A 24292-nucleotide genomic window follows, 5' to 3' on the forward strand; every position below is an offset into this window, starting at 1 on the left:
CCATCAAAATCTCTATTTTACACAAGAGCCAAGTATGTTTAATAATATCCAAATACTACTAACTTTGCTTCTCTTCATTTTTAAGATTAAAAAATTCATAATACACATGGAATATAAGACAACAACACTTTTAATTTGAAATAAGTGATACAAAGAATCAAGATGCTACTTATCTCAGTCAAAAAGACTAGCATCAGAATTTGACGTCTAGGTCCTATGCTGAGGCTATGTAATGAATGTTAAACGCAGTAAGATATACCTGCTTGAGTTGCTGTGCTAGATGAGTAGTAGATGAAGACGCGTTTTGCCTGAATAATCTTTCTTGTATGGCCTTTGTATTCGGAGTGATAATGGGAGTCCTATGTGGTGTGCTACGAGCTGGACTTTCTTTGCTATGTTCTTGACAACGCTCTCCAAAGCGTTCCAGAAAAGGCTTAATTCCTGATCCTCCTAAAGAAAATACACACATTTTAGAGGCTACTCAGAATAAATAACAATTATGATTTCTATGAGAAATGTTCTAAAATCCAGTTCAGCTCCAAAATGCTTTGATTCTACTAAGAATATTCATTCAGAAAGAAAACAGTACAAAAATAGTTCAAAAAACTTAAAAATACTTTTTTAACCATACTATTTAGTTTTATATCCTAAAATTTGTTTTATAGGATTTAATACTTTAAAAAACACAAAAAAAATTCTTAAAGGTACAGTGAGAGGACAGAGGGGATTAGAAAATGCTTAAACTACTTAATCAGAACCTAAATAATTGGAAATTGATTGTATGTGCACTAATGATATGCCCTAAACACCAAGTATCCTGGCCATGATAACCCAACTACTAATATCTCTACAGCCCAATTTATTTATTTATTTTGCTTTTAGGAAGTATAACATGAAAATTCAGTGATTAAATCCTTTTTCTTTTTAAAAAATGATAATTAAGGATAATTTAGTTTATTAAAGTATGTCTTGATTTTACCAAGTCTTAGTATTTATTTTAAATAGTATGAAATACATTTAAAATACAAATGTACTATATATCACTTCCATTATAACAATGCTAGGGTTGTACTACATAAAAGGACCTGTTAAACATTTTCCCATAAGCAGCCAGAGAGTAAATATTTTGGGCTCTGCAGGCCACATGGCCATTGTCACAACCACTCAATCCTGCACTGAAGCATGAAAGCAGCCACAGACAGTAAATGGGTGTGGCTGTGTTCCAATAAAACTTTATTTGCAAAAGCAAGTGAAGGGCAGAATTTGACCCATGATAGCAGTGAAAGCAACAAGTCCTAACCAATGCATCAGCAGAGACTTCCCAAGAATACTTCTTATTTATGTCATTCTTATCTATGCCGTAAGTCTTTAGAATATTGGGAGTCATAGTCCAATTTCACATGGGGATTTTGCTATTGTTTCTCATTTTGGCTCATCTGGAAACTGACTGCTGGATTCTACTTATCCTGTAACTAATGGATTCCCCACTCTCATCTTGGTATACTTCTCTTTTATGATGAACTATTGTTTCTGGAGATATTGTATTTTTAAGAAGTTAAAATTTAGAATTAATACAAAGAGCAGTTCTAATGAAAAAGAATATAGTTCTAAGTAAACTATATTACCATATGTTTGAGCCATAATTTTTAGTCCTGTGTTTCTCAACCAGATGCGGGTATACCAGAAGTATAAGTCACCAGAAGACAAATATGAACTTCCTGGAGCTTCCATTTACTATAGAAAAACTGAATTTTCTTATGTATATATTCACGTACATTACACACACATATAAATTTAATGAGAGTGGAGTCATCTGTATGCATATTCTCTTCCCTTTGCTACTAGGCATGTGTCATAGTGCAGCTTGAGATGCACTGCTCTGCACACTTGGTTATAAGAACGTTTCTGCATTATATCCTTAAAATGTGATTTTTAGGTATAGAAGAAAGTATCTAGCATGGTCATTCTAGGGAAAAAAAAACATGCTTAAACTGTTAAAATGTAACAAGTTAAACTATTTTACCAGTAACTGGGCTAATCTACAATAATGAATATTCATTCACTCAATTAAAGTTGACTTTGAAGAAATCTCACTTGATGCATTCAGGCATTTGCCCTGGCAAACCAACACTGTAACATTCACAATTGGATGTTTAAAATGCTTAGAACTGACACCCTGAAAATACTCAGCAGTACTTTAAATTTTTTTAAAATATGTAACCTGGTGTTGCAGATTTGTCCTTAGGTTGAGACTGCAGACGAATTTCTCTGTTTAATTCTTCCTTGGGTGGAACTGTACGGGATACAGCTGACTTCTCAACTGGTTTTGATACTTCTGTTTTCAGAGGACTAACAGAGGTTTTTTGAAGTAGTTCAGGATTTTGTACCTTACAATTTTTAGCACTGGTGATGGATGTTGTAGAAGATTTCACTGGGGAAGAAGTAGCTTTCTGAAATATGATAATACTTAGGGTAAATAACAACACTCACAATAGTTGAAGATATTTCTACAACAAAACAATTCAAATCCTATATGCTTGATAGTCTTTTTGTAAACTCATGAAAAAAAATTTCTTGCTTTCTAATAGATCAAATTAATTTGAAAGGTTTGAAAAAAATTAACTTAGAAAATGTGATTATTCAAATTATGTAGTTTAGTGTACATAATACTCTGATGGGTAATTTAGTACAAGGGAGAGGGTCACTATTTCAAAAAACAATTTCTTTTCTATTATCACACTAGCACCCTTATGAACGTTAACTATATTAGGTCAAATACATATATATTTGTATTTTAATTAAATCATGTATCATGTACTTAAAGGTGAATTATAAATACTACTTACTATGTGCCAAGTACCATACTAAGTGCTTTATGAACAGCATCTCATATAATCCTTCCATAACCTTTTCTTTCCCATTTTACAAATGGAAAAATACTTTTGCAAAATTAAGTAACTTCTCCAAAGTCACACTTCTAATTATATGGCAGGGCTGGGATTGAATGCAGGTCTAATTCCAAAACCTAGCTCTACACTTAAAGATAACACTAAGAAACACTTTTTTTTTTTCGTTTTTGGTTTCTTCATATTATTTTTAAAAACCATTGAGATAACACATGGGCAGGGTAATCTTCCAAAGGACAGCAAAAGGATATCAAAAGGATATCAGTGAAAGCATCATACCCACCCTTGACAACTGCCTTCTGGAGGTAACTACAGCTACTAGCTTTCAGAAATAATTGATGTCTTTCTTGTATCTATACACATACACAAAGCATTTTAATAGAGAAAGTAATTTTCAGGCTCTCGTGATGAGTAAGAAGAGGCTCCATCATTCAAAAGTACATACTTTGGAAGCACATTAAATTTGTGTAATTTAGTTGTTAACTGATAACTTGGGTCAGAATATCAAATTTATTATTTTTACTTTCTATGAAATACTCTAAAAATACATAAACATCCTATATAAATGTTATAAAACACATACCTACAGACATATATATACATAATATAAATTATTACTCATAACAACAAACAAAAATGTTTCCAAATACCAAAATTATATTTACTTACCCCAGGGCTAGAAATTGCAACGTTAATCAAAGATGCACCCACAGCACTGGAGGATGAGGCTTTATTCAAAGAGGCATCACCATCCCTTTGGGAACAGCATGTAGCTTCCTGCTTAACACTGCTGCTATTGATCCTAGCAGATGCTCCACTTGCAGAGGAAAATTTGGATAAACAAGTGGTACCAGGCTGTTCTTGCACACTGTTTTGCTTTGCAGATGAGGTTTTTACATCATCTTCCCAGGAGCAAATAGTTGCAGCAAGGTTGGCCAGTCGGCCCCTTCTCCCAACTGGAGTTGCTGAGGCATCTGAAAGGGATGGTTTGGGAGGGGAGGGAGCCTTTTCCTTTGATGGCATTGCTGAGATGGGTGAGCTTTCAGGTATATCATCTGAAAATTTTTTGAAAGTTAAAGTCCATGAGCTATATGTATATGTAATAAAGGGATCACTCCAAACAACAAAAAAAAGCTTTTCTAATACACATGAAACTACCAAACTGCTTAAATTTGACAATATATTTTCAAATCAGATACTTAACTCAAATTTAAAAAGAAATACTTTGTTATTTAGTTTTTCAATTATTTGATAGATTATGAAATCTATAAAACACCATACATTTAGGTTATATTTTTAGGATTAATTAATGATGTCATAACACTGCACAAATTAAGATTACATAGTCAACATACTTGTTTTTAGGATGTGCTAGGCTGGTGCTATACAATAGAACTTTCTGCAATGATGGAGATGTTCTATATCCATGCCGTCTAATACAGTACAACTAGCCACTGTGGCTAGTGAGCACTTGAACTGTGATAAGAGCAATAAGAAACTTTATTTCATTTTAATTAATTTAAATTTAAAAGCGACATATGACTCATGTTTATGGTATTGAATACCATATCCAATACCATATTGGATATCATACCATATCCAATAACAATAGCACAATATCATATCCAATACCAATACCATACCATATCCACTACCAATAGCACAGGGTTAGACTAATATTTTTCTGCACAGTTACTTCATTTGGAAAAAAATCTCAAATAAGCAATACTTAGAGAAGGCAATGGCAACCTACTCCAGAATTCTTGCCTGGAAAATCCCATGGATGGAGGAGCCTAAGGGGCTGCAGTCCATGGGATCGCTAAGAGTTGGACATGACTGAGCGACTTCACTTTTACTTTTCACTTTCCTGCATTGGAGGAGGAAATGGCAACCCACTCCAGTGTTCTTGCCTGGAGAATCCCAGGGACGGGGGAGCCTGATGGGCTGCCATCTATGGGGTTGCACAGAGTCAGACACGACTGAAGTGACGTAGCAGCAGCCGCAGCAAGCAATACTTAACCACGAAAGGTATGTATGCATAAAGAGCATATACGGCAAAGTTCATGGCACTTCCCATTCCACAAATTCCATCAACAGAACAGATATCCCTCCTACTGTCCAAGGCTTATACATCTGCCTGAATTCTCAATTCTACTCCTCTTAAACCTTCCCAGGGATCTTGCTCCAAATAACCACTTCTTCCTCTCTACAAACTTTGTTTTCTACACATTAATATGCTCAATTCTCTCTCATCTTGAAGCTAAAAACCAATCATCCTCTCATCAACATACACCAGCTTTTAGCTACTGTCCCTTTTTCCCTGCACTAAATTCACTCACCACTCAACTCACTTCGATCTGACTTCTGCATACATAGCTGCACTCAGGTTGCGTTTGGTATTTTCACCAATGCCTACACACTTGGCAGTCCTTGTATTTCCATATGTGACATCACCCTCTACTAGTTCTGTCTTTGCAGCCTATCCTTCATGGTCTCCTTCTAACTACCAACCACCTCCATCTGACTATCCCACATGCACCTCAAATATGTCTGATGTTGAAACTGCTTCAAACACATTCCTCCTTATCATGCCTCTTCCTCCCTTTTCCCTTCCATCCACCACCTGGTCATTAGGTCCCACAGATTCTTTCTCCTAAATCTCTCAAATGCAGCCTCTTTACTTTCATGGGCCTTCATCATTATGCCTGAATCATAATATTAATGTTTTAACTGATCTTCTTGTTTCAAATCTCTACCCTCTTCTATCTCTCCTCAATTCAGACGCCAGAGTGATCTTTCTAAAGCATTTGCCTATCTAAATTCTCAGTACCTCCCCATCATCTTCTGATTAAATTCCAAATGCTATGGACCCTGCTGCTTTCTTTGAATTTATCTCTTGCTTTTAAACCATATGAATTGTACACCAGAATGCCTACTCTTTATACACATACTGTGTTTATGATACCTCCGTGCTTTTTATTAATATATATGTTCTGTTGCTTCTGCCTAGAATATCGCTACTGCCTGAAGCCAGCTGCCGTTCAAAGTCCAGGTTAATTGCCTCTGTCTCCTCCAGAAAAGCTTCCCTGACCACCATCTTCCCTACAATACTTTTTTGCATACCTTTATCATTTTCCTTAGACTACGCACTGTCTTCTAAACAGATGACAGTTTTACTGTCATGCTTTAGAAATGGACTTAATAAACCCCTCACTCTTCTATTCTCCATCAGAAAGAAAGGCTTCAGATAAATTATACTTTATTATTCCTCAAACCTTTAACTGGCACATAGCCACAGTCTTGAATAGCACTCACTAAATCATTCCTCACAAACACCTTATAAGTTTCAATGGTTAAAATTAGACGAGCTATGATGCCTTAAGGAGATTTATTTTCAAGACTGAGGTAGGCATTTGTTAATATTTGCTTTCAAAATATTCAAGATCACAGAGGCAACAGTTTCTCCTAAAAATGCTTAGGGCCTTGATTGTTCTTCTGATCAAGTATTAGATCACAACTCTTTTTCTTTTTTCTGAAAGGAAAATCTGCACTCTGCTGCCCGTAAATATTTCCTACAAAATAGAATGGGACATCTTTCTGTTCGGTCACATTAACTGGTTTCCTCAGACATACTAAAAGCAGCATGGTTAGCCCCATCCACTACTAAAATCAATAGGTGTAACTGACAGCATAGAGTATCAGCACCCCCATTACACACCCACAAACATCGGACAGGACATAAAAGTTGAACCCTAAAGTCAAACTCCTAGGGTTTGCATTTTAGCACTGACTGTGGGCAGGTGTCTTAGCCTCTTTGAACTCAGTCTCCTCTCCTATAATATTTGAAAGCCAAAGCTTCCTTGGATAAGGCTTAGTCACCATGGACTGTCCACTTACACTGGGCTGGCTCACTTCGGCACTGCTTCTACTGAACTGAGCCAGAAGCCAGCTGTCTGCATACCCTGAGAAAACTTACACCTTCGCTAGCTCCTACAAAAATATCTTTAGGGCCCACAGAGGAACATTCTCTCAGGTCTTAGCACCAACCATGACTCTGTTTCTTTCATTTTATAAACACTATCATGTAACTAACAGTGTTTCATCTCTCTGCATCAGCTGCCAGTGAGTTCAAAACCATCTCTAGGAAGTGAGGAGGACCTTAAGGCCTATATCTAGTAAACTAACTTTACCCTTCACTTTGTTTTTCCTTCTCTTCACATTGATTTTTCTCATTTTTCCCATTTTTAACATAGGTATTTTTGTAAGTCACCCCAAGGCGTTTTTCGTAACAAGGTAGGAGATAAGCTCTCCATCAGATTACAGGCCCATGAAATGCATAAGTCAGGTTTGCGTTTCCTCCTCCCTGGGTGGGGAAGATCCCTAGGAGGAGGGAATGGCAACCCACTTCAGTATTCTTGCCAGAAAGATCCCACGAACAGAGGAGCCTGGTGGGCTACAGTCCATGGGGTTGCAAAGAGTCAGACACTACTGAGCATGCACACTCATTTTTGTAAGTCATCCCAAGGCGTTTTCGTAATAAGGTAAGAGATAAGCTCTCCATCAGATTACGGGCCCATGAAATACAAGGTCAGGTCACTTTATCTGTCTCCAGCACCTTAGCATGATCACATGCTTTGCAGGTGTTCGATAAATATTTTTTGAAATTTTCTTTTTCCCCTATGAACAGCATTGCATACCTTAGTCACTCAGGTTTATTCAGTGAATCCATGAAACAGGATTTCTTGAATATAGAACTGAAGGTCAGCAAGGTTGATAATGCCAAGAGTACAGTTTATCCTTTAGTGTTTTCATTGCAAATATAAGATAGTTCCTTTATAAGATCAAGGTTTTGTGAACCAGTCTAAGAACCTCATCATCGTTTACTTCAGCGAGAACACACCCGATAAATATATAATGATATATAAACCATTAGCAAGCAATGGATACTCAGGACATAGATCAAAAGCACTTACCGTTCCTGTGTTAACTGATACATGAAATTTTTAACCTATCAAGTTGAATTGCACTGAAACAGATTAAGGACCACACGGTCCACAAGAGTGCATACCTGTCACATCATCACTATCCCAACAGCGTCGCTGCTCAGCCAGCTTTTGCATTCGTGTTCTGACTGAGGAGGCTGCAGCTGCTCCCAGTCTTGAGTTCGGCCCGCTCCTCACACCCAGCTGTGGTGCTGAGGCTGGGGCAGCCAAGGAGTCACTGACAGCAGCAGGTGTCTGAGGCATCTGTGGCTGAGCCTGAGGGGACACAGGCCTCGGAGAACAAGGTTTTGCAGATGCTGACTCAACTGGCTTTTCATTTTCCAAGTCAGAAACTTCTACTTCAGTGTTGTCAGAACAGCGTTTTTTGGATGGTGATGGTTTTGTGCAAGATTTCTCTAGGTTAAATAGGACAAAAATTAAAAGTTCTGTAATTTTGCACGGCATGAAAAAACTTTAATGGTAGGTACAAATGAATAAAACACTATTCTCTCTGTTCCTTTAAATGATTTAATTCACAAGAAGAAATATGTAAAATTCTACTTTCTTTCAGTAACTTGGAAATCTGATATGAGAGATTTCTGTTTAAGCTTGCATATAATTTAACAGTTTAAAAAAACCTTAATGAAAAAAATCTTCAAATAACATCTTCAAGATTTATGTATAATGTTCTCTGTGGTCTTCAGACACTAGGAAATAAAACGTATGCACACAGAATAAGCAAAGCAAATGTTCTAAGGGATTTTAAAGATCATACAGTCCAGTTACCACATTTTTAAATAAGAAAAATCAAGTCCAGAGAAATCGAGTTACCTGCTTAACATGAGCTTAACACCTGAGCTAAGGGTAAAAACAAGCTTTCTGCTTTTAAAAACAATTTTTCATGAACAGTAAACAAGAGTAGAAGGGTACCTGGCTTGAGGTTTAGGAGGCAGAGAACCAAAAGACTGACTGAATTATCTGACCAGTACCAAGCAAATTCATCAACGCAAGTGTTTAACATTTTACACTTAAAACCTCCATGGAAAAAAAAAAAAAAAACCTCCATGAACACCTATGAAACGAATTAAAAAGTCCTAAAAGAAAAAGGAACTATCCAAACAAAAGGAATATAATTTTTACCCAAGAGTGAGTTCTACTATACCTCCTATAAAACTAATCCTTTAAAAGTAAGAATGTAAATTCCCTTTGAGGTCAGTTTCACTGGCTGTCTAACCAAGTGTTCTTGTTCTGGCAGTAACTGAAGTATCATTAGTGGGAAGTCATGATTGCCCTCATAAATATCAATCTAAGTAAATAATACATCATGAATCTTTCCAATCTTCTACAACTCACTTAAGGGTATATTTTAAATGAACTTATCTAATCATTTTTTGGAAGTGTTCCTATTTAACATGCTTCACTACCTGAAAATATAGAATGCTTTAAGTTTACATTTCTTATACGAAACAGTAAATATTTCCATTTAAGCATCAAAATACAGTTCTAACCACTAGTTTTCAAGTACATAGTACTCAATATCTGATTGCATAAAGCTGTGCCACAGTGAAGAGATCCTAGACTAGAGCTAGATCTCTGTTTTCCCATGTAATATACATGGTATTCCTTCCCTTCAAAATGTATTAACATACAAAGAGAAATTCTCATTCTATGGTTAGCTTACAAAATAGTAAGGAACCAGCACTATGCCCTCATCTCTTTTGTAATATTGGTTTTGCCCTCTGTAATACTCTTTTTCTATGTGCATTTTAAATGTCTACTAAAGAATATTATCATCTCCAGATTATTCCAAAAGATTAAACCAGCTGACTGATATAAGTTTGAGGATGTCAGGATTTAGGAAAGAATAAGAAACTTTCCAGGTGCATTTGAGTTTGTTGCAGGAGTTGTTGTTTGTTTTAGTTGCTATATTGTGTCCGACTCTTTGTGACCCCATAAGACGATAGCCTGCCAAGCTCCTCTGTCCATGGGATTCTCCAGGCAAGAATACTAGAGTGGGTTGCCATTTCCTTTTCCAAGGGATATTCCCGACCCAGGGATCGAACCCACGTCTACTGCATTGGCAAAAGGATTCTTTACCACTGAGCCACCAAGGAAGCCCCTCTTGGGGTGGGTGGGGGTGTTGGTGGTTAATTTTGTTTCTATTTAATTTCAGTAGTTCTGTAGATTAACAACCTATATTTTGTGCCCAGCCTGAGAGACACGGTTCAGCAGACAGAGGATGAAAAGACTCATGATATTTCAAGCATCTGCAGGCAGGCCTGCCTTTTGTTGCCCTGTTCACGTAAGAGGGGAAGAGAAACTCAACACTATGGCCAGTGTCAATGCTCCACTGCTCCCGTAGAATACTTCCCTTAGAGGATTAACAATATTTTGGAATGAGGAAAATAAAGCTCAACCAGTTAATCTGAAATATTTGTTAGAAATTCTGCTCTGGCTTGATAGGTTCCAGGCCTAATATAACAGGCCTGGAATACAATAAAAGGTTGATATTTCCCCTGGAGGCTATTACATTTGTCTCCCAAAGACCTTGGTCTTCCGCAGGAACAATAAAGTGTTTGGCACTTATTTGCATTTTGAAAACTGCAAATTTTACTTTTCCCCACAAAGCCTATTACCTTTGCCACCAGATAGGGGCTGCTGGTTACTTGCTTCTGAAAGTGGCTCCCTGATCCGCTTGGCGTGAGTCAGAGACCTTGCTGCTGGGATGGGTCGCTCAGCCATTTTCCTCTGAAGATTCTCTCGTCTGGCACGGGTTCGCTCAAGCAGTTTCTACATATACAATACACCAGAGCATTAAAGCATAAGTTTAGTCAAAGGTTCACAAAATTTCAGATAACTTCTCAAATCACTGTCATCAGACATGTATAATAACAGTTAAATACATTTCAAAAGTCAAATTCTCAGTAATTAAGTCAAGATTTACCAAATGAGCACTGTCATGTCAAAATTTGATTAGATATAATATGACCATTAAAGGGGGAATGAAATGTGTTAAGTTCATTGCATGAGATTTTAAATGGCCAGATTTTTTTCTGCTTCCCTCAAAAGGTATTTGATCAGGCTGGCTTTATGATTCACTTTGACTGTTAAAACATGGCAGAAGTGATACTGTGTATGTGACTTCCAATCCCAGGGCTCAAGAGGTCTTGCAGTTTCTGTTCTCACTCTCTTGGAACACTGTCTTCCTGTGAAGAGGCCCAGGTTAAGCCTGCTAGACACATGGCCCAGCTGACAGCCAGCATCAACCACCAGACCTGGGAGGAAGACCATTTTAGACCATCCAGTCCCAGAAATTTCTATATGACTGCAGACTTCTGTATGATCCCAGGGGACACCAGAAGTCCAGCTCAGCTGAGCCCAAATGCTAAGCCACTGAGTCATGGGAAATAACATGGTGGTTGTTTTAACCACGATGGTAGGCAGAATAACGGTTTCCTAAAGTTGTTCATTACCCTAATCCTGTGAACCTATATGTTACCTTACATGGCAAAAGGGACTTTACTTATGTGATTAAATTAATGACATTGAAATGCAGCGATTATCTGGATTTTCTAGGTGGGCCCAATGTAATCGCAGGACCTTCTTGGTAGCTCAGCTGGTAAAGAATCTGCCCGCAAAGCTGGAGACCCCAGGTTGATTCCTAGGTCGGGAAGTTCTCACCTGGAGAAGAGACGGGCTACCCATTCCAGTATTCTTGGGTTTCCCTGGTGGCTCAGAGGGTAAAGAATCCGCCTGCAATGCAGGAGACCTGGGTTCGATCCCTGGGTTGGGAAGATCCCCTGGAGGAGGCAAACCTTTCCAGTATTCTTGCCTGGAGAATTCCCATGGACAGAGGAGCCTGGCAGGCTACAGTCCCTGGGGTTGCAAAGAGTCAGACACGACTGACTGACTAAGCACAATGTAATTGCAACGGTCCTTACAAGGGAAGAGAAGCCTGGAAGGTCAGAGTCAGAGAAGATGTGACAAGGGAAGCAGAGGTCAGAGTGATGGAATTGGGGGCACTGAGGATGGAGTAAGGGGGCTGCAAGCCAAAAAAAGCAGGGGGCCTCTATCAGCTAAACAAGGCGAGGAAACAGGTGTCCCCAAATCCTCAAAAAGAAATACAATCCTGATAACACCTTGATCTGAACCCAGCAAAACCCAACAGACTTCTGACCTACCAAAGATAACATGTATGATGTTAAGCTAGCAAATCTGTAGTAATTTTTTATAGCAGCAAAACTAATACAGCCACCAAGACTTGGGATGATGGTAAACAGCAAGAGATAACTGACTTAATAGTCCTTTGAAAACATAAGATCCTTCCTAAGAGAAATCAACCTAAATATTTTCATGTTTTAATTAAATATCCATATACAATAAAACAGTTTTAAGTTGAAATCTTAGTATTCCATAGAATCATGAATATGACTCTTTCCAAACCCCAAAACATTCTCCTATTGGAATCAATATAGTATAACAAACACAAAACCCTGTAAAAGAATTTATTTTCTTTGAACACAACCAGAGAAGGCATGCAGATTACTGGCTGGAGTATACACTGCCCTGCAAACACAGATAAAGTAATTATTGCAGACTAAGGAATTTAACTCCACCTGACCTTTTTAACTGCTTAATTAAGACAGAATAATCATTTTTTAAGTCTCTCTGAATATGAAAAACAAGCATGAGCTTATCTTAGGGATGATTTCACATTGAAAGAAGTTAACACTAAATCTAAATGCTATGTCACTGAAAGAGTAATTTATGAGCCAAATGCCTTCCAAAACACAAAACCTTTATCCTTTAAGGTCTTCAACAAACTCAAAAGTGACAGTATTATACAAATTCATATATGTCTGATAATTTTCCCCACAATAAAACACATCATTCCCAAGATACAAAACTAGCCTAAATATGTTCATTCATGGACACACCCACATTCCATTCTGGTCAGTTAGAATACTTATGAGTCAGTATATTTTCAGTTACTATGCGCAATGGGTCAAAAGAATGAGGTTTTGCAATTCAAACATACACAAAGTGTTCTACTGTTACAGTAGATTCAAAAATTTCAAGATTAAAACAAATTAGATAAGCAAAAAAGTTCCCTAATCTGTAATATAAAACTTATAAATACCAAAGATTATTAATACAAAAGAAGTGATATATCTAAAATGCATAAAGTCAACAGCTAAATAAATGTAAGTTACCCTTCCTTATAATAGTGTATCAGGAATTTAAGTGCTTTTTTTATTTATAAGGTACATTCCTTCAAATATCACACCTCCTTCTTCAAATAATAAAGGCATTAAAAGAAAATAAAACAATGCAATTACTAACAATCAGGAAATAAGATACTCCACATGAAGGGATCTAAAATAACTGAAGTGTAGAGTCCTTAAGCAATTTCTGCCCCACATCCCTCAAACCATTTCTGACAGAATTTTTTTCTGGGAGATATTACTGATTTCCTACCTTCTTAAACAAAGCAGACTCAATAACAACTTATTATTTTCAAAATGTTCTAGAAGCATTCCTTCCCTGGTCATCATAGAGAGTTCACTTAATTCTGGAAAATTAAAGAAACTCTATCCAAAACAGTGATAGCATGTTTGTCAATTAACATCACAAGAAAAAAATGTTTTATATATTTTAATTGTAGCTTTTTCTCTTTTAAAGTTCCTACATGGAAAGTTCTGACTTGACACAACTAGCTGTGGATTTCCTATGCTAACCTGGGGTGACCATCACCATCAGCAGATCTTCAGACTAAAACGCTAATATTGACATTATGAGCAATAAGTTTATGGCTTTAAATCTACCTAACAACAAGTACAAAAAGAACTTCCCAGATAGTTCAATGGATAAAGAATCTGCCTGCAATGCAGGAGACACAGGTTGGATCCCTGGGTCTGCAAGATCCCCTGGAGAAAGAAATGGTAGCCCACTCCAGTATTTCTTGCCTGAAAAACCCCATGGACTGAGGGGCCGGGTGGGCTACAGCCCATGGGGTCACAAACAGTCGAATATGGCTGAGTGACTAAGCACAGCAAGAAACAAGTACAACAACCACTAGTGCTTAGACAGGACTTCAAGTACTTTCAGTGTCAGCAGACACTAACTCATTTCATTTTCAAATATGATTTGTTGAAACTCTGTTTTTACTACTGTTTTAGAGATGAAAAAATTCAGGTAGGGCTTCAATAACAAGCCATAGGTCACACAGCTGACGAGTAGCAAGGCAAGATTAAGAAACAGGCTCCAGAGTCTGGACTCTTAACTGCTTTGCTAAAAACTATAGTTTGACTAAATCCAATTGTTCTTTGAAAAACTTATCATCAGTAGAACTAACCAAATTCATATGATCAACCTTAACTTTTTAATGCTATTAGCTGATCATTATAATAAACATGTGCCTTAACTGCTAGCTTATCCATAAATCAAGATAGATTCTTTCTTTATCTCTGGTTGGTCCATGAAGAACATCAGGAACACATAGTCCTGTGGATTCTGTCTAGATGCTGATTCAGACTGCAAAATCATGAGACACTTAGGAAAAGCTGGACACTGACAATGTTTGACGATTTTAAGGAACGGTTGTTTATTTTTTAGGTGTGATAATAGAATTATGATTTTTTTAAAAGTCTTTAGTGTTCAGTGATGAATACCTATGTATTTATGTAGAAAATTATATGCCTTCTAGAATTTGCTTCCAAATAATTCAGTGAGGAGGATTAGAGGCAGATACAGTAAAACAATATGGCCACATGTTGCTGGGCAATGGATGCATTATACTTGAGATTTCCTACAAGAAAAGAATATTGCTCAAATGTTCTAACAGTTACTGCTTTATTTAATTATTTGTCTGTAAAACAGTTTACAATGAATGGTTCTCTTTCATATCAATTCAGCAGACCGTTATTGGATTGTGCTTGAACATCAAGCAAAAGATATTCAGAAATATCTCTGAATAATCTCCTACCTTCAGGAAGCTTACATTCTAACAGAAAACATGTTCAACAGGTACATATAAATGCAGGTGAGATGTGTATTGTGAAAGGTGACCTCCTCTCTGAAGAAGGGGAATCAAACTGTGAGCTGGAGGTCAAAACAAAGTTTGCCAGGTAGAACAGGCAGGAAGACAGAAAGTGAGCCAGACAGCACCAGTGACAACAGGGAGGGGAACCACTGCACAACAGCCTTGTCTGAGGAAACAAGAGTTGAGGATGGCTGTAGCTACAGTCCATGGGGTCGCAAAGTCAGACACGACTGAGCGCAGCACAGCCTTTCTCAACAAGAGTTACCAGAAGAATTAATCCTTAAGGCCCTGGCATTAATGTAATGAATTAACATCTCTCCTATGCCTACAGAATGGCATGGTTAAGAATCACTTTTGAGAAAAAAAATCACTTCTGGGAAAACTGAGAAAAATAGTTTCTCTCAAATAATTTTCTATATTCTATGGTTCTGATAAGGAACTCCAGCTGAGAAAGTCATTTTAACTGACTTTCAATTTCCTTTTCTTTTCAGATGAGGAACAGTTAGCTTCACTGTACAAAAATGTTATGAATGCTATAATTAAGCACCTAATCTTTGGAACCATTTCAAATAGTTCACTCACTCCCAATTAAGGAAAAGATGTCAAAGCTGTTGATTCCAACTGCAACCGGTCTAACTTCTCAAAATATAAAACACACACACTAAACCACACATATTTCTGAGCTGCACTCTAAAATGAAAAGTTACTTTTAAATAAAAATTTTTTTCAACTGAGATTTGTACTAGCTTCAGAATAACATTTTTAAGTAAAATGAAGTGCAATTTTCAGCCAACTTTCAAAATGCTTTGCTCTTGTCAGTTACTTAGAAATATAAAATATTGAGAACAGAAAGGGCTATTATTTTAAGGAATCCTATTTTAAGTTGTAACATAACATATCCTTTTTAATTTCAATGTAAGTGAAAAATACATGGGGAACCACCAGCTCTATTCCCTAAAGCTAATACAAAAATGTGCTCAGGATTTTTCCGTTATAATATTTAAGGTTAACAAATTGATGTGTATCCCTGAGATGACTGAGAATTTGGAAACAAATACTGTTGTGTTTGAATACAAGTAAACTCTAATTGCTGCAACTTTTAATATCTTAAACAGACTTGCAACTACATCTCAAAAAAAAAGGGGGGGGGTATTAATATTCTCCACTCAAGCTTTTCAATCTAGTGTAGAGACATTTTTAGGCCCACTTTGCAACAACTCAAAAAATAACAGTTTGACACTTGCACAACACCGTAAAAAAAAGAGGAACTGTCCTTGAAGAAAGAGTAGTGGACAATTGGCCACACTAAATTCCTGAGTGTGTCAACGTACATTCGCAACGAAAGTCAAAGCTAGACAAATAAACGACACAGTAATGATGTAATTAATCCATATTTAATTTCCAAAGAACAAAAGATGAGTTAAGTCCTGCTATAATGTTATGCCCCATAAACACACCCAAAACAGGTTTGTTTTTTTTTTTTTAATCGTGGGCTGTAAATTTTGACTTGAACATACTCGGCTAGCAATTTTCCTTTCAATTAGTGTCAACCTCAGGTATGAATCTTCTTTGCTAGTTAGGTAACCAATAGAAACTGAAGAGAACTATTGACTTCATAGGAACGAATGCAATGGTGTCAGGCATCGGCTTATTTTAAGATTTTGCTGTCACTTCGTTCACTTCATTCTTAAATGTATGGAGTGGAGAAGGGAATGGCAACCCACTCCAGTATTCTTGCCTGGAAAATTCCATGGACAGACCACGGGGTCGCAGAGTTTGGACAGGACTGAGAGACTAACAAATTAAACGCACGGCTCCTCTGCGAATCACACGAACCCCGCAAACCGCATTCCATTCCATTTCCAGGCGGCGGCTGCACACACAGTACTGAGTCACTCGGCCACCCGACTCCACCCTGCAATATCCCGGCTTTTACTTCCAAGGGGATCTGTTTCGTCAGGCCCCTACCGCACCCTTGGAAGACCCAGGGATCCACTCCAGAGGGGCGTATAATAACCGGGGCTGACAGGAGGTCTTTTCACTACTACTACTGAGGACAGACTAAAAACTTCCCCCGCAGAGCTTCATCTGCAGGATAAGAACAAGAAAACCGCGGATGAATTACAGCCACAGAGAAGAGGGAACCCGCCGCACCCTGCAGCTCCAAGCTGGACCCTCGCACGCCCACTCTGCGCACGCGCGCGCACGCGCTCTCCGGCCTCGGGGCCGGGAGGTTGACAGAGGGTAGGAGGGGAGGGTGGGCGGCGGGCGCCGTCATGGCTGGCTCTGCCCGCAAGTTTTCTCACCTCGGTAAACGGGTCCATCGCCCCAGACTTCGCGTGTCGATTACGAGACGGCCAAAACGGTGGTTCAAATTCAGAAAAAGAAAAGTGAGTGCCGGCTCAGTGTGTCCCTTGAAGAAAACAAGAGGGTAGCGGGGAACTCTCCCAAGCTCCTCTCCTCTTCCCCACTGCCTCCGAAGTCCGACTCGGCCTGTCGCGGCGGTTCAAATTTGAATTTCAGCGCCCGGACCCGCGCGCATGCGCACGGGCGGGGCGGGGGGCGGGGCACGCCTCTCCTTGCCCCGGCGCTAGATCACGTGGCCTCGCCGGGGCTGGGAGGTTCCCAAGGGTGGCTCTGCGAGGTTCCCAAGGGTGGCTCTGCCGGCTCAGTGACTGCCTGGCCCAGGCGGCGGGGATGCAGCCGTAGGTGCGGCGCTCCAGCGCATCAACTGCCTCCTGGCTCAAAGCCCCACCCCCAACGCTCGCACACCCCACCCTATTTAAGCAGATCCCTTCACACTCCTGTGCCTGGGCGTTCCTGCTTTCCTTCATTCCTAAATCTAGGATTAAGGGCCCTTCTGTTTGGAATCCCACTGGACCTTTGACCTTACGTAGCTTTCTGTTCATCTGCTCGCCAGCTCCTGCTTCACTCCAAGGTGGACTCAGTCTTGGCCTTCTTGAGGCGCAGGTCTGGTGAGCCCCCAGACACTTGTGGCTAATGACCAGTGACCCGCCTTGGGCACTGGCCTTTATCACTGAGAAAATAAGGTTAACTTTAACAGACCTGTTAATGCTTATACACAAAACTCCTGTCGGTCCTTCTTATTTTAAGCCCATCAAACTGCATGCAAAGTTAGAGCTGAGAAGCTACCCACTTTTATTCTTTCTTTTACAGGTAAGAGAAGGGAGACCCTAACACTTTAAGTAACTGGCCCTGGAGAAATGAAAATCCCATTCTCGGCTCATAGTCTACTCTCCACCACTGGTTCATAGCTAGGTCTCATGACTATTCTTTATTGAGAATTGAAAAATAACGTTTTTTAATAATAATAATAATACTGTTAATACTGATAATACTGTATCAGATTCATACCTTATTTAGCAAGTCTATATTAGGGCTTGTTATAAAGAGGACAAACAGGTTGTGACCTGTTCATCCGCAACACTGTGTAGATTTCTGAATGGCTGCCCAACAGTTGAACAGGCCAAAACCATTACTCCCAAGTAAGAATTTCAGTATATTTAATAAGGTTTCTATCTTAGCAAGTCAGTGAACATTATAAAAAGTATTTCACTAGTAATATCTGTAATTTGAATTGTGGTACTGTATGTAGTAATGGAAAGAATTCTGAGCATGGGATGAGAAGAAATTCCTTGGGGCCTTGACTCCACCAGGACTTTGTGACCCTAGGCTTTCGGCAAATCATTTAACTCATTATCTTTTAAACCTTTTTGGGAATCATAGACTCCTTTGAAAATACAATTAAAGCTTAAAAATGCCCTTGCAACCATAAGCATTTTAAGATATGATTCCATGAAGTTCATGGTCACAGGTTGTGAAGTCGCTCAGTCCTGTCCGACTCTTTGCAACCCCATGGAGTGTAACCTATCAGGCTCCTCCATCCATGGGATTTTCCAGGCAAGAGTACTGGAGTGGGTTGCCATTTCCTTCTCCCGGGGATCTTCCCAACCAAGGGATTGAACCTGGGTCTGCTGCGTTGCAGGCAGACGCTTTACCCTCTGAGCCCCCAGGGAAGCCCGGTCACAGGTTAAGAACCTCCAATTTAGCCTCTTTGGATTTTGGTTTTCTTATCTGTAAAACCAAAATAATAAGCTGCCCTGGCTTTCTCAGAGTTGTTAGGCCGATCAGGTGAAAAACTGAAAGCAATCAAAAAGTATTCTATAATAAGTAATAAGGCCCTACCCAAGTGTTTTGAATTATTAATATCTAACTCAAAAGTGTTGGCTTCCCTGATATCTCAGTTGGTAAAGAATCCACCTGCAATGCAGGAGACCCTGGTTCGATTCCTAGGTCAGGAAGATCCCCTGGAGAAGGGATAGGCTACCCACTCAAGTATTTTGGCTTGGAGAATTCCATGGACTGTGTAGTCCATGGGGTCGCACAGAGTTGGACACAACTGAGTGAGTTTCACTTTAACTTTCTTTTCAACTCAAAAATGTTAATTGCTCATTTGTGTCTGACTCTTTGTGACCATATGGACTGTAGCCCTTCAGGCTCCTCTGTCCGTGGGATTCTCCAGGTAATACTGAAGTAGATAGCCACTCCCTTCTCCAGGGGATCTTCCTGACCCAGGGATCGAACCCAGGTCTCCTGCATTGCAGGTGGATTTTTTTCCATCTGAGCCACTAGGGAAGCCCATGCTAGCTATGAACCAAAGAGAAAAGATGCTTGAATTTTTTTTTCAAGTGCTGGACAAGAAAGTAGTGGGTATATTAGGGTTGGAGGATCAGGAGGAAGTTTACACAGCATTGGAAAATGAGTCATTAGAAATTTATGAAACCCTTTGCCTTCCAGCTTTGACCTCTATGAGCCTTAGATTCTTTATGCCTGTGTGCCTGCATGCTCAGTCATGTCCAACTCGGCAGACTCATGAGCCCATGGGGCTCCTTTGTCCATGGAATTTTCCAGGCAACTGGAGTGTGTTGCCATTTTCTTCTCTAGGGGGTCTTGCTGACCCAAGGTTGGAACTCGCGTCTCCTGCATTGCAGGCAGATTCTTTACCACTGAGCTACCACGTAAGCCCCTTAGATTCTTTATAGCTGGATTCTGATAAAGACTAAAAGAGATAGATAGAACATGTAGCACAATATAACTACTCAGAATATTTATGTTTATTCACAATCTGTCTTTACCCTGATGATGATGATAATAGCAACCACCCTATAAAGTTGAAGTTTGTTAAACCCATATTCTGTGCCAGAAGCTGTGCTAGAGATTGAAGTCTCAGTTCAGTTCAGTCACTCACTTATGTCCAACTCTTTGCAACCCCATGGACTGCAGCATATCAGGCTTCCCTGTCGATCACCAACTCCAGAGCTTATTCAAACTCATGTCCATCAAATCAGTGATGCCATCCAACCATCTCATCCTCTGTCCTCCCCTTCTCCTCCCACCTTCAATCTTTCCCAGCATCAGGGTCTTTTCCAATGAGTCAGTTCTTCGCATCAGGTGGTCAAAGTATTGGAGTTTCAGCTTCAGCATCAGTCCTTCCAATGAATATTCAGGACTGATTTCCTTTAGGATTGACTGGTCAGATCTCCTAACAGGTCTCCCTGTTTCCCTTCTTACCCCCTGATAGTTAGTTAGAACTACCTTTCTTCTTTAAAAACTGTGCTATAAAATATTTCCAATGTAACAAAAAATTAGTGAATAGAACAGATAACCATGTACACCTAGCTTAAAAACCTTTGTAATTAAAGTCTCCTATATATTCCTTCTTCCTACCATTTACCTTCCACTCCCCAGGGGTTAAACTATCCTGATTTTCATGTTTATCATTCCTGTGAAATGTATGTACTTTTATTACATCTACATATATATCTATATCAATATATAGTGTTTTACATAAATTTTGTTTTTACTGTAAGTAAAAATTTCTGCTATTGGTTTCTTTTCCGAATATTCTCTTTATGAGATTCATCCTCACTAACAGGTATAGCTGCATTTTGTTCATTATCACTGCTATAATTCTGTTTTATTAATATACTTGTAATTTATATATCCATTATCCTGTTAGTGGACGTTTAGCTCATTTCCAGTTTTTCATTCCAAAGACCCCATGATGCCATGAATATTTTTATGTCTCCTTATGTCTCCATGCAGAACTTTCTCTAGGGCAATATACTTAAGAATTAGAGGATCATTTCAAAAAATATATTTCAGTATTACTGCCAGATATTAAAAATAAATTGCCCTTCAAAGTGATTGTAACAACTTATATTCTAATCACCTTTCTATGAGTGTGTCTGCTACTATAGTCCGTCCTTAGTACTTGGATGCGTTTTAGCTTCTATCATTCTTGTTTGTATACATTTCTCCTATGACTATTGGAAATGAACATTATTTCGTGTGTTTATTGGCCTTTTGGTTTTCCTTTTCTGTGAATTTCAAATTCATATCCTTTGCTCATTTTTCTATGTGGTTGCTTTTTCTTATTGATTCAAAGTGTCTTGTTGTTTACTATTTTTATAGGAAAATAACTCTTCCTGGTTTTTTGGCTGGAAAATATCTTTTCCTAGTTTATGGTTTGTCTTTTCATTTTAGGATGTCTTGGATGTACAGAAATGTTTACTACTAATGTAATTAAATACATGTATATTTTCCAGTAGGGTTTGTGCTTTTCGTGTCTCAATAAATCCTTCCCTACCCTGAGGTTGTAAATATGTTCTCCCATTTTTCTTCTAAAAAGCATGTTTTTTTTTCATGGTTCCGTCTTTAAATTATCTGGGTTGATCATGTTTTTTATCTGGAAAACCAGATGTCTTAGCAGCATTTATTTAGTTGTCCTTTCTTTCCCCACTGACCTGTAATGCAACTTTTGTATGATACCTGTACATGTAGGCCTGTTTAGAAGCTCTTTATTCTATTCAACTGGTCTATTCGTCTAGTCCTCTTCCAATATCAAACTGTTTTCATTATGTAATCTTTGTGATACTGCATCTTTGTGATATCAAACCGTTTTATTAGTGCACATGGATATATCTTCATTAATTTAAGCCTACTTTAACATCTTCCAAAAATATATATAATGTACTTCCATAAAGATCGTTATACTCTTTAATGTATTCACATGTATCTTTGTTGTTATTGCTTTTAAAATTATACATTTTAATTATACTTTAAACTACCTATTATTAGTATATAGGAACATGATTATTACAAACCTACTGAACTATCATATTTTAGTAATTCATCCAAAGGGTAGGAGCTTTTTAAATTGTAAATTATATAGTGTCAATTTCTTGTGTAGAGCCAGTTTTTGTCTTCTGTTGCGAGTAGGATAATATGCAAATTCTTTATCATACCTACAGGGCCCTACATGATCTGGACCTAACCTTCCTCTCCTCGTATCCTTATCTCTCCTTATCTCTCCTTATCCTTATCTCTCCTTATCTCTCCTCGTATGCTGCTGCTGCTGCTGCTGCTAAGTCGCTTCAGTTGTGTCCGACTCTGTGCGACCTCATAGACAGCAGCCCACCCGGCTCCTCTGTCCCTGGGATTCTCCAGGAAAGAACACTGGAGTGGGTTGCCATTTCCTTCTCCACCTAGTATCCTAATATTCTCCAAATATCACAATGTGCATGTGTGCTAAATCACTTCAGTCATTTTTGACTCTTTGTGACCCTATGGACTGTAGCCCACCAGGCTCCTCTGTCTGTGGGGATTCTCCCGGCAAGAATACTGAAGTGGGTTGCTATGCCCTCCTCCAGGGCATCTTCATGACTCAGGGATCGAACCCACACCCCTTATGTCTTCTGCACTGGCAGGCAGGTTCTTTACCACTAGCATCCCCTGGGGAGGCCCAAATATCACAATTGTTGTAGAGTTGCTAAGTCTTGTCGAACTCTTTGCAACCCATGGACTGAAACATGCCAGGCTTCCCTGTCCATCACTATCTCCCAGAGTTGCTCAGACTCATGTCCATTAAGTCAGTGATGCCATCCAGCCATCTCATCCTCTGTCACCCCCTTCTCCTCCTGCCCTCAATCTTTTCCAGCATCAGGGTCTTTTCCAGTGAGTCAGCTCTTCGCATCAGGTGGCCAAAGTATTGGAGCTTCAGCTTCAGCATCAGTCCTTCAATGACTATTCTGGTTTGATTTCCTTTAGGATTGATCTCCTTGCTATCCAGGGGACTCTCAAAAGAGTCTTCTCCAACACCACAGTTCAAAAATCATCACTCAGCCTTCTTTATGGTCCATCTCTCACATCCATACATGACTACTAGAAAAACCATAGCTTTGACTATATGGACCTTTGTCGGCCAAGTGATGGCTCTGCTTTTCAATATGCTGTGTAGGTTTGTCATAGCTTTCCTTCCAAGGAGAAAGCATCTTTTAATTTCATGGCTGCAGTCACCACCTTCAGTGATTTTGGAGCCCAAGAAAATAAAGTCTGTCACTGTTTCCATTATTTACCCATCTATTTGCCATAAGTGATGGGACCAGATGCCATGGCCTTAGTTTTCTGAATGTTGAGTTTTAAGCCAGCTTTTTCACTCTCCTCTTTCACCTTCAGCAAGAGACTCTTTAGTTCCTCCTTGCTTTCTGCCATTACGGTGGTATCACCTGCATATTGAAGTTATTGATATTTCTCCTGCCATCTTGATTCCAACTTGTGATTCATTCAGCCCGGCATGTACATCATGTGAAAATATCACAATACTTTACCTTTTTTCCACTAGTCTCCAGCCTCATAAGCCTTTCTTCTAGTCATAAAAATATGCCAGATTTTTTCCTGCATCAAGAACTTTCCACCCCCTGGACATTCCTAGATCTACTCATGGCTTCTCCTCGTTAATTGGGTCTAAGCTTAAATGTGCTACTTCCTCAAAGAAGACTTCCCTGTTCAGGTGGCCACACCACTTCTCTTTGCCCCCAAGCCCGTTCTATCCTATTTTTCTGATATGTTTTCTTCATTGCATTTACCACTTATATGGGGTTATTTTAATTATGTGTTTAAGTTTAATCATCTCCTTTTTCTGCTAGAGTGTAAGCAATGGAATGGCAGGGACTTGTCTTTATAGCTATTACCCAGCACCCTGAGGCAACATGAGTTCAATAGATATCTGTTAAATGAATGAATGTAAGATAACTAGTATTCCATTTTTAGAGATGGGGGAAACTGAGATCCAAAGAGGCTATTTGGTTTAAGACTATCACCTAAAAATTTGAAGCAGATCTGCCTGACTTCAAATCCTGCTTATGATCTTGACATTTCAGTTAATTTGTTTATTTTCATCACAAAAGACAAAATAATAATGTAAATGTGCTCTTGAGCTATATATATAGTGCTGAATAAATCGCAACCTTAAAATTGCTTTCTTAAAAAAAATTTTTAAT

The 24292-nt window shown here is 38.8% G+C and overlaps 1 protein-coding gene across 6 annotated transcripts in view; it reads right to left on the reverse strand.

Moving 5' to 3' along the window:
• Positions 1 to 17453, reverse strand: part of ANLN (anillin actin binding protein) — a 54400-nt gene extending 36947 nt beyond the window's left edge. For all 6 annotated transcript variants that reach the window (XM_043872509.1, XM_043872505.1, XM_043872508.1 and 3 more), the window contains exons 1-6: positions 17237 to 17453; positions 10525 to 10678; positions 7975 to 8304; positions 3576 to 3961; positions 2222 to 2450; positions 260 to 450 (exon numbers count right to left, since the gene is read on the reverse strand). In XM_043872509.1, coding sequence (XP_043728444.1) covers positions 260 to 450; positions 2222 to 2450; positions 3576 to 3961; positions 7975 to 8304; positions 10525 to 10678; positions 17237 to 17254 — 1308 coding nt within the window. In that variant the 5' untranslated portion in view covers positions 17255 to 17453. The remainder of the gene's footprint in view (positions 1 to 259; positions 451 to 2221; positions 2451 to 3575; positions 3962 to 7974; positions 8305 to 10524; positions 10679 to 17236) is intronic.
• Between the last annotated feature and the right edge of the window lie 6839 nt (positions 17454 to 24292).

Source organism: Cervus elaphus, chromosome 18 (assembly GCF_910594005.1).
Source record: "Cervus elaphus chromosome 18, mCerEla1.1, whole genome shotgun sequence".
In the NCBI taxonomy this organism is placed as follows: Eukaryota; Metazoa; Chordata; class Mammalia; order Artiodactyla; family Cervidae; genus Cervus; species Cervus elaphus.